We start from the raw sequence: 14,980 nt of genomic DNA on the forward strand, positions 1-14,980 counted from the left end.
TCACCTCTGGACAAGACACCCACCTCCCCCCTGCACACACACACACTCTCTCTTTCTCTCTCTCTCTCCTGGTTCTCAGATAGAACATGGCTTTTGTCTCAAAACGTGTTGCTTCCATAAACACAGAAGAATGTGGCACCAGTTCACTTTTCAATCCATCTAGTGTCGTGTATTTTTCAAGACTTGCACGTGCTGTAGTGGAATATGAATGCATTATTAAATTAGTTAATTTTTATTAATGCTGTCTCCCAAAACTCACTCGTTCCCTAGTTTTCTGTACTTGTCTCTCTGCCTCTGGAGAAAACATGGAGTAGCGGTTGGAGCACATTCTAGGAATCTGGTTTCTTGGGTGCTGCTAGTGGCTTTGCCACAGAGTTGCTATCTTAATTAAAGCAAATCACAACCTCAGTGCTTCTGTTGACCCATCTCTGAAATGGTTATAATCTATCTATTCACAGGGATGCTGCGAGCTCAGTTAATTCTGTAAAACGCTCTCACGTTTCAGTAGTGCCTATCCTAGAATCGAAATAATGTACTGAGGTTCTTTGGAAAACTTTGCCCTCAGATTTAGGAACCTAATTGTCATTTTTCAAAAGTGACTTACTCTCTGAAGTTTCTTGGAGAGTCAGTAGGCTTCAGGCTTCTAAGGGCTAGTCTGCCTGGTGCTGCAATCTGAACTTTGGGGGTGTGAACTGCAGAGTGCTTTAACTGTCCTTTATAGACCCTACTATGGCTTTTAGCTCAGCCAGTTAGCTTTTAGCTCATATGGTAGAGGCTCATGCACTAAGCTCCAGAAACCCTAGGTTCGATCCCATCCGCTGCCGACTGCGGTCTGTCGGTGTTACACCTGCAGGTCTCGCTTATGGTTTGGACATTAACAATTTAAACATCTGTCACGTTTACAGGGTGTGCTGGGGGGGAGGGATAGCTCAGTGGTTTGAGCATTGGCCTGCTAAACTCAAGGTTGTGAGTTCAATCCTTGAGGGGGCCATTTAGGGATTGGGGCAAAAACTGGGGATTGGTCCTGCTTTGAGCAGGGGTTGGACTAGATGACCTCCTGAGGTCCCTTCCAACCCTGATATTCTATGATTCTACTAAAGCAAACTAAATACAGGGCAAGTTAGAGGGTTCTACACTTCATACCCCCATAGTCGAGACTGCAGTACCTTGTAGACAAGCCCTAAATCACTTAGATGTTTTGGAAAGTTTTACCCCTGCGATTTTCCCATATTCGTGGTATATGTTTCACAATAGGGCACCAGCATGTTCAGAACTCTGATTCCATGTGGGAGCCAGGTGGATTTAGATGTTTAACTAGACTCAGATTATTTTGCATGTATGCTGTTGCTGTTTGATGTGATATAGTACATTCTCCCTCCTGTAGATATCCCAGACCTGAAGCAGAGATTGCAAGCTCTCAACCTGCTTATCCTGATTCTGCCAGAGCCCAATAGAAACACCCTAAAGGTAATAACCACCTTCTACTGTATCAGTTGTGTGAGAGAATGTGAATCCTTCCAAAGAACCTATGTCTTAATACCTCATGTAAAGAGATGTATAAGCAATCTGGACTTATTCTTTTGATCTCGTGTCAACTCCATTAATTTGTTTAGGTGTGGATGCCTGGAGCCAAACAAACTCCTGTGTGAGTTGAGTGGGATTGCCAAATTTATGAATGCAAATGCAGAAGCAGCAGGAGTCATGCCTTGTCATGGTGCATCTCTTATGCCCATGTTTAAAAATCTGGCTCTTCCTATTAGAATATCCATTAACCAAAGTCTCCTTAGCTCTTGGATACCAAGATGCAGCTGATCTTTGTGATTCTTATATAATATCTGTTTAAAACATGGAAAAAAAGTGCTGCAGAACTTTTAACTTTCTACCCCCTACGGCTCAGACTGCACTAAAATCCCTTCCTCACCTATGCAGCTAATTTTGAACAAGAGAATGTTGTTTCTGGGGCAGTTTTGTGGCAGTGCAGGACATTTGGCTTTTACTTCTGTTTTCTAGCAGTTTGGGGACCCAGGTGTCCTGGGTACTGCAGAAGCCATGTCCTTAATTCCCACAAGTATCTCCCAAGTCACCCGATACTGCTGCCTCCAGATGATCAAGTTGCTATATCTCCATAGTCCTGCAGAACTATTGTAACTTTAAAACTCAGGCTCAACTGGTCAAATGATCTAGTGTTCTGAGGCAGCTTGGGATGGCTTATGGTTTTGGGTAGAAACAGGAGACGCTTGTCTGTTCCGTCTGAGTGAAGCTTTGAATTTTGAGGGGTCTTTGGAATCTGAAATTCAGAGTGAATTCCAAAGGATGCAGCCTGCCATGGGTCAGGAAAGAAGACCTTGTCTGCCTTGTTGTCTTTCCTGACTTATGGATTTGACGCCCCAAAAGCCACCACCGCAGCTTGGTGTACAACTAATTGATGACTTCTTAGTGCTAGGACCTGACGACCAAGCCCACTTACGCTTGTGATTTGCATTCAGGTCTCCAGAAATGAAAGGCTGTTGACATTAACCAACTAAGCCACGCAGCACTTGCCCAAGCAGGTTTGCTGAATCGTACTGTTCACAGATGTCTTGAAAACACATGTCTTTCTCCCTCTTTCAGACTCTGCTGGAATTTCTCGGTAAAGTGGTTGCTAGGGAGAAAAAGAACAAAATGAATCTCTGGAATGTTTCCACAGTCATCGCTCCGAATCTCTTCATGCATAAAGGACTGGCGAATAAGATCCCAGAAGGGAAGGAGAAGCAGCTGGCAGAGGGGGCAGCCGACGTTGTGCGGATGATGATCCATTACCAAGACTTGCTTTGGACTGTAAGTCACATGGCTGTTTGTTGGGTGATAGCAACCTGTGCATTAACCAGACTGGGACGTGACTCAGAAGAATGAGATAATCCTGGAGATCTTAAAGGAAACTGAGCTCTGTAGACAAAAGTTGTTTGACTAAGCTCTGTTGCTGTCTTTGCTGTTCTTAAGGCACATGGGCAAAATATTATGCCTACGGAATGTTGGTTTTTAGGGGCTTTTCCCTATTTACAGTAGAAGTCTTTGAAAGTCTCTGATTTCTCTGCAGGTGACCTGGCCTGTGGAGGTGATAAGTATAAAGCCACAAATCCTCCCTTTTAGAAAGAAACAAAGCCACCAAAAGTCCCCTAAAGAGCACTGGACATTGCAGAAGTAACTTTCTGCAGATGCTCTAGGAGGCATTCTTCTTCCTCAGGGTTGAAAGTGGGTGGGAATGTGCCACCCCGCACTCACCATGTTCTCCTTAACCCTATCAACCTTTCAATGCAGGGAAAACTTATGCATGCTCCAGTGTAACTGTCAACGTATATTGAAGCCCAGTGCTTTCTGAGTATCTTTATAGAATGCCTGTCTAGTCCTTGAATGTATCCATCCACACACGCCTCTCCATTGGTTCTATTTATTGGTTTGTTTTTATTTCCCTTAGATCTCCTCTTTCCTGGTAGCTCAAGTGAGAAAACTGAATGAGAGCAGCAGCCGGAGGTACCAGTTCTACGATAAACGAATCAAAAACTTGCTGCGGAAGATTCACACAGACAAGGACAAAGTGGAGAAGAACCAGGCAGAAGTAAGTAAGCTGAACCCTCTGAGGATGGGGTTGAATGAGGATTTCCCGTTAAAGGTCCCCTCGTGAGCGATGAGTGTATGCCAACGGATTAAATTTCTCCTTAAACAACATTTAAAGAGAAACAGACAAAAACATTATCTCACTGGCTAGTTGCAAAACACACCCAATTCCCCTTACTAAACTGCGTAAATGCTGTGGCCTAGATGCCATGGGCTCTCAGGCTTGTGTGTGAGGAGGGAAATCTGAAATGTTGGCGGTTGAATCTTGTCTTCTCAGCTGTACCAAGTGTAAACTTGACACAACTGAGGGTCTGGCCCTGTATGTTCACAATGGACATACTGGCTCATCTTACTGATACACACTGGCTTTTATTACAAGTGCCAGCTAGAAATCCTAGAAACCTAGAGATGAGGGCAGCAGCCTTCAGGTACCTTTCAGTCTCTCCTGCCCTGCTTTTGTGCTTCCAAACACTTGTTCTGATTAGTAGGGTTGCATGACACCAGCATTAATGAGTACAGGTGCGTGCAGTAGTGCTGGATATTAGCAAACAATAAGGCTTGTAGGCAGTGAGACAATACGAATAATAATAGTGATTCACTGCACTTGTTTCCATACCAATTTCTTTCACATGGGTGCTGACAGACCCTTTCCAAACTCTATTTAAAACAGTTACTAAATGGGAGTGTGTCTCTCTCTCTTTTTTTTTTTTTTTAAAGGGAAAATGTGCCAAAATTAGGAAGTGATGCACAGACTGGTGTACTTGCAAATTTTGGCTTTTACTAATAAACAATTAGAAACCACAAATCAATTAAACAAAAGGGACAGGTCACTCTCAAATCCCGCATTATAGAATGCATGTTATCACTGTTGAAAAGCTGCTACTTTCTAGAGTTGGCAACTATCCATCCGGTATGGAGCAAGCAGAGGTATAATTGAAGCAGGAAGAACTGTGTGCATTGGGATATCCATTATCAAACTTTTAAAGGGCTGTGCAGGGAATGGAAGTTCAGTTTTACGAAGGATTTTGAGACTGACATTTTGGCTTTGTTCTGATTGGAACCAAAACTGAAATTTTTTTGAAATTCTCTTAACGAAAACAAAAAAAATCAAAATGTTTTGTTTGGAAAATGTTGCAATGGGGCATTTCAGTGCTTTCAGAACTCCTTTTCCATTTTTCTTCCAAAAATGAAATTCCGGCAAAATCAACCCAATTTCACTAAGCTTTTCCTTTTCAATGGAACTGACTATTCTGACAGAAGATCGCTACGTCAAAGTTTCTATACCAGCTTTAATGCCCATGCCACTCAGGACCACCAGAGGGCACCCACACTTAATTCTGTTCCAAATTATATCCAAGACCAACAATTCTATCCTTGGCTACAATATTAAAACAAAAGTCGATCTCTTTAATCTTCACCGCTTTTAGACAGTTCTGTATTTTCACATCTCAATCTGGTGTAAATCCCATCAGTGGGCCACTGGATTTGTACTTGTACAATGATTTCCCATCTCTGTTTAGAAAACTGGCATCTTTCTTGTTCTAAATTGTCATTGTCTTTCTTTTAAAACCATTTCTCTCCCCCGACCCTTTATTTTTAGCCTTCCAAGACCGTGAAAGTCCAGACGTCTCTGTTACTGAAGGATTCACTGGAGGTTCACTTGAACAATGGAACCAAAGCTGCAGATGTCCTAAGGCAGTTTCAGAAACACCTCAGCCAGAACGGCTGGAGTATTGTCAACAAAGTCAGCCTCATCAAACGGTAAAAGGCTTTTTCTTGTGTTTCCATATGTTTCTCTTGCAGGGGTGGGAGGCTGGAGGGGGGAGAGAGGTTATATAGCAGGGGCGGGCAAACTTTTTGGCTTGAGGGTCACATTGGGTTTCCAAAATTGTATGGAGGGCCAGTTAAGGGAGGCTGTGTCTCCCCGAACAGCCAGGCGTGGCCCGGCCCCCACCTCCTATCCCTGCTTCTCGCTTCCTGACTGCTCCCCTGGGACTCCTGCCCCATCCACCGCTCCCTGCCGCCCCATCCAACCCCCCCACATTCCTGACTGCCCCCCGGGACCTCTGCCCCATCCAACCCCCTGTTCCCCGCCCCCTGACCACCACCCTGAATTCCCCTGTCCTCTGTCCAACCCCCCCACCCCCTTACTGCGCTGCCTGGAGCACTGGTGGCTGGCGACACCACAGCCACACACCGCCCAGCACAGAGCACCGGGTCAGACTGTGGCTCTGCAGCTGCGCTGCCCGGCTGCCCAGAGTGTTACGCCGGCAGCGTGCTGAGGCTGCGGGGGAGGGGGACCAGCAGGGGAGGGGCCGGGGACTAGTTTGCCCATCTGTGTTATATAGTGACTACGTTCAGTGACTCCTTCTGGTTTACTGTTTAAACCTTTTGAAGTGTGTTTGGGGGTGGGGGAGGAAACCCTAATCTCCCTTTTGATTTGTGACTGCGTCGTCATATGGGCTTTTGGGGATGTGGAGCAGCTATTGGTTTGCTGCCCCCAGGTTGCTAGAGAGCAGGTGAACTGTAACAATACATGCAAGATCCTCTTGGGGGTGAGGAGTGGACGCCCTCCGGGGGTTGTGGGGAGCCCTTATTGGCTTCCATTTCAAAGATTGCAGTAAACCAGGAGAAGTGGTGTCAGCTTTCCTTAGAAGCCAAAATATCACCCTTTGTGCTAATCCAGACAGTTTCTTGTGTCTGGCAGTGTTTTCAGGAAGCACACATTGATGCATCTCTTGCACCACATCCCTAAGCAGAGCATGTCCAGGCTTAGGAGAGCGGGGGAGAAGGCAATCAAAGCTGTCACGTTAGGCTGGAAAGCATTAGCACTAATATCCCAATGACCAGCTGCCATCCCTGCCAAAGGCTGCTGCAGGGTTCCTTACACAGACGAGTGCTGCTGTAAATAGGCTGTCGGTCCAAGGTGGATGCTGCTGATAGACATTGATTTTGTGCCTTTTATTTTCTGTCTGAGAAGCTAGTCCTTTGCCAGCCCTTGTGGGTCTCATAGCAGTGAAGAAGTCTGCCTTGCTTCAGTCTTGATTCTTGGGTGAGCTTTTTAAGAGTTGCTCTCCTAGAGCATGAGGGGAGTCTACTGCCCTATGCCCTGTAGCTTCCCTTAGAAACATGAACTGCTGAGTTGGATGCGATTGTTCCGGCCTGCCTTGTGCAAAGCCCAATTACAATGTTGTGTTTCTTCTTTGTCTCCTGCAGCAATGGTGCTGTCGAGTCAATGAACCTGCTCCTCTACGAAGTAGGCGGCAATATAAGTATGTGAGATTGGATGCTGAACAACTACAGATCTCTTCTTGGTCCTGGGGCATTAATGGGAAATTAAGAAAGAGAGTCCGGCTGGGGGAGAGGGTTCTGATAAAGGTGGATCAAAACCGTTCTCCCCAGGGGTGAAATTCACCCCAAGTACACAGGACCCATACGAGACCCTCTGCCACTTAAGCGGTTCAAAGAGTCCTCAAAGTGGTTACCCAGGCAATCCAGCTTGATATAGAGGGGAATCATTTAAAAAATGGGCCCAATAAGCAATGTTAAAGCCCAGACGGTCCAAAGTTGTGGTCAGCTCCCCTTGAGAACAAGGCCATTTGGAACAATGGGAGCTGTGGGTGCTGAGCTCTTTGTAAAAGTGGTCCACTTGGCGCAGGTGCCTACAGTAGAGAGCTCTTGAAAATGTGACTCTAAAATAGTTACGCTTTCTAAAGAAACTCCTCTGAAATGCAGCAGAACAAAGTACATGTCTACTACTTTTCACGGTGATACAAAGGCTTTTCTGGCACTAGTTCTGAATGACCTGCAGAACTTGCTTGTGGCTTTAACCCTGAGTTACACAGATATCCAGAGCAATGCCATCCCATCCTCTGCCATCCTCCAATTCACATACAGGTTTTCTAACCAAACCCAACTTTATTCGTGTAAGTCAGTCTCCATTGTACAGCTCGTCCTGTTTAAAGACCGAGTCTGCAGCATTAGTAAAATGAGCCTGTACCATAATATGATGTACAGTATCATCTATTAAATATTCAAGGAGAAGGCTAATGCTGCTGGAAGGTTTGCTCACTAATGAACTAGTAACAACCTGTTTGGCTTGTCTTTCCCTGATAGCAGCTGTCTCAACAAGTTCAAGGTTCTAGTTCAGAGGTGGGCAAACTACGGCCCACAGGCCAGATGTGGCCCGTCAGGGCTTTGGATGTGGCCCGCAGGATTGCCACCTCCGTGGTGCTGTGGGCCCCGTGCCACTCCTGGAAGCGGCCAGCACCACATCCCATGCTTAGTCCACGTTGCCTCACTTCCATGTCCTCTGTACTCATTAGAAGAGACCAATCTTTAAAGATTCCTAATACCATACCAAACCTTATCAGTCCTCACAAGACAAGCAGTGACCAACTAGAACAGGGGTGGGCAAACTTTTTGGCCCGAGGGCCACATCTGGGTGGGGAAATTGCATGCAGGGCCATGAATACAGGGCTGGGGCATGGGGTGCAGAGTGCGGGAGGGAGCTCTCACCTCACCTGCCCTCACCTGTGGGTACCTCCCCCCGCAGCTCCCATTGGCTGGGAACAGGGAAGTGTGGCCAATGGGAGCTTCGGGGGAAGTACCCACAGGCGAGGGCAATGCGCGGAGCCCTCTGCCCCCCTCCCCCAGGGGCCGCAGGGACGAGGTGTCGGCCACTTCCAGGAGCAGTGCGAGGACAGGCAGGCAGGGAGCCTGCCCTGGGCCCGGTGCATGCTGCTGCCACCCTGGAGCCGCTCCAGATAAGCGGCACCAGACTGGAGCCTACACTCCAGCCTCCTGTGGCATCCCAAACCCCTGCCCTGAGCCCCCTGCCACACCCTGCTCCCGTCCTGCACCCTGAACCCCTGCCTTGAGCCCCCAACCCCTTGCCCTGAGCTCCCTCCCGCACTCTGCATGAGTACAGAGGACATGGAAGTGAGGCAACATGGACTAAGCATGAAGATGGAGTTTCTGTAATGCCCATCTATAATGGGTTACAGGATTGTCAGGAGAATAACTCGATCTAGCAGTAGAGGTCTGCCTTTAATGCGTCTCCATTATAATATCAACAGAAGACAAAGGACTCTGCCTGCTTGATAGAAGCAACTAAATCCTTTCTACCAGATCCAAAGGGTGCAAGTGATTTGTATGAAGGTCTTTACCAGCACTAAAGTTCTTGGCTATTAATACTGTGTTATAGTGCCTTTATCGTGATAAAAGACCAAAGCTAGGAATGAGGGTGGTAGGCTGATTCTCTGTAATGACTTAAATTGGCAACAAGAGTGTATCTGTTCAGGAATCTTCACCAAGTCATATGCTGGAGGATGGCCCAGTAAATGTCATTTATTCCAAGGGACACTGTCAACTTACCCCAGAACTTAAAAATAAACACACACAACACCGTGGAAAATTATTCATGATCTAGAATGAACTTAATTTTTTTTGTTAGCTGCCAGCTCTTTATTAAAAATACACAGAACTGTTGGTAAGACAAATTATTGTCACGTGTAAGTATTAGAGGGTGAGGTATCTAACCACATGCCTCTCTTTAAGCTCATGATGTTGACTTTAATGAGAAATATTCACATGCTTAACGTTAGACACATGCTTATTACCTTGCTGAGTCAGGGCCCTACTTCCATAGTTAATATAGTCAGTAAATTGCTGCATTACTCTTAATGCTTCTATTCTGGTCTGCCGTTTCTATATGCGGCAGAACTGTGTAAGGAAAGTAAAAGGTAATCTGATCTCTGGTTGATTTAAAAAAGGATATATGTTGATTTCTGAAAGGTTGCATTGGCATGTGATTAACCCAAAGACTCACTAGTGCATGAGAACTAGAAAGTGAAATTGTCTAGAAACACATGTGAGAATGACAAATCTGGCTTTTAATTGACCATTATGATATGAAAAAGATGAAATAAAAAGCATAGATTGTGAAAACTAAATTAAATAATACAAATTCTGTCATCTTTATAAGCTAAGGTAGCATTAGTAACACAGGTAAGGAAACTTCATTATTTAAAAAATGTTTTTAAAGGGAAGATCAGGTTGTAACCCATTTCTGCGCTTAAACTTCTCCAAAACCACTGCCTGCACACTCCGGCTATCTCTAAACTCAGAGTTGTACTGCTTTAAATACACCAGTATAATTAGTGGAACAACTCCTCTAGTGGGAGCGCAGTAATTTTGATATCGCTTATTCCTGTATGGGAAAGGGAATAACTATATCTTTTATACCAGTATAACTGTTCACATTAGGACTTATACCAGTATAGTTATTTCAGTAAAAGAAATCAGTCCCATAACCAAATTGTTATACCAGTAAAACTTTCTAATGCAGACTAGGCCTCAGATCAGATTCCAGCAATGCACAAACAAGTGATAGAACTTCATACGTGCAAAACCCATCACCAGCACTGAGGTGGAATTGTCTCTCTCATATCTGCAAGCATGAATGGTCCTGAAGTGCACGGGTAAAAAGTTCACAAATGAAAATCCGTTCTTAAAACTTGATCTGTGATGAGTCCACTTCTAAAAACAAGGACAGCTATTACTGACTTATGGAACTTGTTTGCTCTAAATAGCTATACATATATATTTGAATAGTGTTACACACAGGAAAAAGTAATAGCTATGGGACTGAGGGTGCAAAATACTTCTCTTTAAAATTTGTGTTTTTATCCAACAGGTGAACATTGCCTGGACCCAGATACATATCTCTTAGACTTGTACCAGATCAACCCCCATGCTGAATGGATTATAAAGCAAAATCCGTCCTTTCCACGGATGCTCTAGGAAAACATGAGTGAAAACAGACTTTTGTTTCAAGATTCTGGGTGGGAGCAGAAAGCTAGAACTTTTCTTAATGCGTGTGGCATCCCAGAATGGAGGAAGGTTGTTACTTTGGAGGGAAATAAGCAGTGTTGGTTTGGCATGTTTTTTACTATTTTAGTTACAGCAGGCTGAAAAAAGAGAGCACTTGAGAGTTGGTAACCAACGGAAGTCAACATTAGGTCACAGAATCCAGAGGGTGTGAATACTCTTAGTAAAGCACCTGCAAGCAGAGCTGCAAAGAAAGTGGAGGAGAGACCTGTCCTGGAGGAAGAACCTGGTAGAATGTCTCTTAATCCTTTTGGGTTTGCATTGTTCTTTATTTTGACCATGTCCTCATTTTGGAGGAGACAGATGGTCAAATCAACTAGCACTATCAACCGTCTAGTCTCCTTGTGTTGCATGTGTTAAGTTTCATGGACTTTTCAGTGAGCGTCACATGTACGGTGCTGGGAGAACTAGACTCGTTTCTCCCCCTCGCCCCCCCCACTCCTCAAGTCTGAAAAGTGTTAGGATGCTTTTGGTTTTGTTTGTGGAGGGATGTAATGGATGCCCAGAGTGGCCAGATGTAAGGAGAGACTTGGATTCTTCATGTAACATTTACAGTTAAAGCTGCTCACAAGAAGAATTAATTGTTTCTGGAAAAACGTGGACTTGGTATCAGCTCTTCTCAGAGGGACCAGCTGATAGAGGAGAAATGCCAAGGTGCTTGCCTGTCCCTGCACATGTCCTTTTGGTAATGCACAGTGGAAATCGTAATAGATACACCCAGGATGTGAAGTGCTCCAATACTGAAAGGAAGACCAGCATCTAGTTTTGCTGCTTGATCATCTTTGTGAAACCTCAAGGGTAAAAGGTGGCAGAGGAGAGATTCTGGAACTGTATTTGAGGATTTTTTTTTATTGTATTTCAAAGAACTTTTGTCCTGACCTAGGGGCCAAACTGGGCTTGGTTTGAGTGTGGTAGATGATATGTTAAAGCCTGCAACATCAACATTAATGTGAGGCATAGTCTGACCTGGCCACAGCTCCATGCAGCTTCTTATAGTCCTTGCCAGGGTAAAGGTAATCTAAGTGATGTGCGGAGATCATCTTTGACTACAAACTCCCTCAGACAACTGTGGGCACTGAATCGGGCTCTTTTATACTGGCTGCAAACTTCCATGACTCTGGCATGTGCATGCTGTGGGTTTGGGGAGAGCCCAGAATTGTTACGGCCTGTCTGGTAGCGTAAACATGTGTGTACTGGCTTCCTTAAGATCGGAACTGGAATGCAGCTCTGGAAGAATATCTCAGAAGTGTCACTGTCCTTACAGTGGTGCTGAAATCCCTAAAGAATGAGGGAGCCCACTATACACAATCATAGAATGTGGAATGTGCAGCAAATCTATCCACCTAACTCTACCCCCAGCAGGCAATATAATGTATTCTAAACATTCATGTGGCACAAACATGGCTGTCCTTCAAGTGTACTTCAGAAAGTCGTCTTTGGCCCATCCTTATCCACCCTGGAGATGATCTCAGTATTATTTCTTCAACTAATTGAATTGTTTCCAATGCCATCTGAACTGATCCTCTCTACTATTTTCTCAGGCTGATATTTAGCTGTTGCTCTTCCCTGTCTTGGAATCATAAAATTTCTTATAAGAGCACTTCAGATATAGATTTCTTTTCCTTTTTCCATCCCAGTTAAATTCTTTTGAGAGGATTAAGATGCTTGAGAAACAGCTGAGCCATATTCTGTTTAATTTTTCTTAGTCCTGATGTCCTTCCTGTATTTACGCTGCTGACTTTTTAAAATGTTGTCTGTATGAGAATGTCTGTTGTTTGTTTGTTTTTTTAGATTAAAGCTATGATGTGCAGATGCACAGATTTGAGGGATCATTACTTTCATTTCTTCCACTCTCCTGATCCTCTTTTAAAGAACCTAAAAAACAATCTGAAATTGTAAGTGAAGCTTTTCAAAAGTGGCTAACGACTATGGTGCCTCAATGTGTGTGTGTGGAGGGGGAATTACTTAAGTTACCTTAGGGGGGCCTGGTTTTCAGAGGATGGATGCTTCACAACTCCTGCAAATCAGGCTGCTCTTACTTTGGGCCGTTAAAACCCAAGGGCTGCAAATTACTGGTCACTTCCAAAAATCTTGGCCACAGTGATTGTTATGAACATTAGCAAAAGAACAAAAACACAGCCGAGATTTACAAAACATGAATACAATATTCTAAAGTAATAGCTGCTGCTGCATGGTGGCATGTTTTTGGATACCAGGGTACCATCTCATGAATGATGTGGGAGTTAGAAGTATATAGATGAGCCTATTCACGCCCTCCTACTAAAGGTGTTCGTACTGTAAGATGCACTCCTGATAGTTCTAAATCACGGGGCTTTCTTTTTTTTTCTCCACCCATGGGCTACTATCCTAGGTGTCTTTGTTTATATATTCAGTTTTTTTCAGTGTAAAACTTGTCTAGTGACATTTCAGAAGTCATTACAATATATCTCCAATCGGGAACTGGAGCAGAGCATTCCTACCAGATACAAACAAATGACCGCCCTCCATCCCAAGCAGATAAGCAGCTGACATTGCATTTCCCTCTTCTCCCAATCTCAGCCCAGTTGTTCAGAGAGATGGCAAGATATGAACACTTCAGAATATTGGGAAATGCCGATCAATTGGTTGCTGGGGGTAATGTTTTAGAGCTCTCAGGAGGAGGGATACTCTACATCTAGGGCTAAATTTTTTTCAAAGTTTTCTAATATGTATACAAAACGCATGCCTCATTTGCATGCACAGTTAATTTAACTGAACGTTCAAATGCTCCTCATCCATTTGCAGGTACAACTGTCTGGCTTGTGCATGCAAATTATAGATGTTTTGTGCACGTTTTTGAAAATCTGACATGTAAATGGCAAGTATAGTTGTGTGCTTTGAGACAACAGAGGTTCTTTATACATGAAAACACAAAGGGCATTGGCCAATGTAGTGGTGAATGAGATGTACTTTGTTTTAAAAAATATATATATATAGTTCAAGGTACAAAGAGGGACAACAGCAGCAGCAGGTGACTCTGCTTGCTTTGGTATGAGGAATATTTTATAGTGCTATAATAACTGTGCATTCTGAGTGGCTACAAGGGCTAGAGAGTGGGGACAAAGGAAAATGCTACTCCGTCACTTCTATAAAACAACTCATCTCTTTGGTTTGCTGAGAAACTCACCATGTGAAATAAGTGCTGTGAAAAACAAGGTTGGGGGAATGTCTCATGAGGCAAATAGGCTAGGAATATAAAACTGTATTCAAATTGTATTTCAAACTCCTCCTCTCTGTCTATAGAATTGATGTTCTTTTGTATTTTCAGTTTCCTAGTTTTGTAAAAAAGACCAAGTCAGGTGAGGCTAGAACAATGTCACCACAATGTAAAAGTTTTGTTTTGAATGTTAGCTTTTATTAACTTTTTACAATATTTTTAATGCTGTATTTAAAATCCATTTAATCAATAAAGCAACAAAAGAATCATAAGATGTTAGATAAATGGCTTTCTTATGTCCCATGTTCCAAAGGCAGGGTATGAAATCCGCACTTAGGATGGGATAGCAACTATGAGCTTGACTGGACAAAAATACATTCATGCAACTATGTTTGTTTACTGGAGATATTAGCCCTATATTCTGATCTAAGTTACATGCTGGATTTATTAACTTCATTTGAAGACAGTGGCCCAAATTCAGTCTTGGCGGCATACAGTGAGTAAAACTTTGTGCATTAATATTTGCAGGATTAGACTATAAAGAGACAGATCCTTGTTCTATTGATGGTAATGGCAAAACTCCTATAGATGGGGCCAAGATTTGGTCAACCAGAGACACTCGAGTCAAAATATCAACAATAAATTTTTACAGGTCTTGAGGTGAAATGATCAATATTACAATAAAACGTATTGACTGTAAGTCTTAGTACTCAATGGCAAAAAGACCAGTCAAATGAACTACAAGATGACCTTTTTTGAAAGTAACTTTTGACTTTCCCCATATCTTTAGTTCCAGACATTGGCAAGATGTACACAGAGCTTACGAACTTGTCTCTGTGTTCCTTGTGGTATGGGACCTGATTCAAACTCTCTGTAGACATTACTGCCTCACGTCAGATGAGGTGCCCTTCAGACCTATTCTTAGGAAGTGACGAGGTCTGTAACAGAGCAAGCTGGCCATTTAAAGGTAAGTTTCTACCAGTGCACTTGTAGGGCCTCAGCCCTTTTAAAACTTGGATGGGTTGTATGACTGAGAAGGGAATCGTGTGATGTCATGACTCCCGCTAAATAAGAGGGAGACAGGGTGGGCAAGATGTGCCTGGCAGCAGGGGTGTTGGAACAGTTTTTATGGGGGTGCTGAAAGCCATTGAACAAAACTTTAAACCCTATATATGATGGAAACAGTTTAAAGCCGGGGGTGCTGTTGCACCCCCAGCACTCCAAGTTCCAGCACCCCTGCCGGGAGCATTTCCACAGTTGGACCTGGGAAGGGAAGAACTGAAGGGAACAGTTGCAGCT

General features: G+C 43.9%; 1 protein-coding gene across 14 annotated transcripts in view; it reads left to right on the forward strand.

Annotated features, from left to right (window-relative positions):
* Nucleotides 1-13,950, forward strand: part of ARHGAP40 (Rho GTPase activating protein 40) — a 76,569-nt gene extending 62,619 nt beyond the window's left edge. For all 14 annotated transcript variants that reach the window (XM_043527095.1, XM_043527093.1, XM_043527096.1 and 11 more), the window contains 6 exons: nucleotides 1,385-1,467; nucleotides 2,611-2,817; nucleotides 3,455-3,595; nucleotides 5,195-5,355; nucleotides 6,811-6,866; nucleotides 10,292-13,950. In XM_043527095.1, the coding sequence (XP_043383030.1) occupies nucleotides 1,385-1,467; nucleotides 2,611-2,817; nucleotides 3,455-3,595; nucleotides 5,195-5,355; nucleotides 6,811-6,866; nucleotides 10,292-10,398 (755 nt within the window). In that variant the 3' untranslated portion in view covers nucleotides 10,399-13,950. The remainder of the gene's footprint in view (nucleotides 1-1,384; nucleotides 1,468-2,610; nucleotides 2,818-3,454; nucleotides 3,596-5,194; nucleotides 5,356-6,810; nucleotides 6,867-10,291) is intronic.
* The last annotated feature ends 1,030 nt before the right edge of the window (nucleotides 13,951-14,980 follow it).

This window comes from Chelonia mydas, chromosome 13 (genome assembly GCF_015237465.2).
Source record: "Chelonia mydas isolate rCheMyd1 chromosome 13, rCheMyd1.pri.v2, whole genome shotgun sequence".
Taxonomy (NCBI): domain Eukaryota; kingdom Metazoa; phylum Chordata; order Testudines; family Cheloniidae; genus Chelonia; species Chelonia mydas.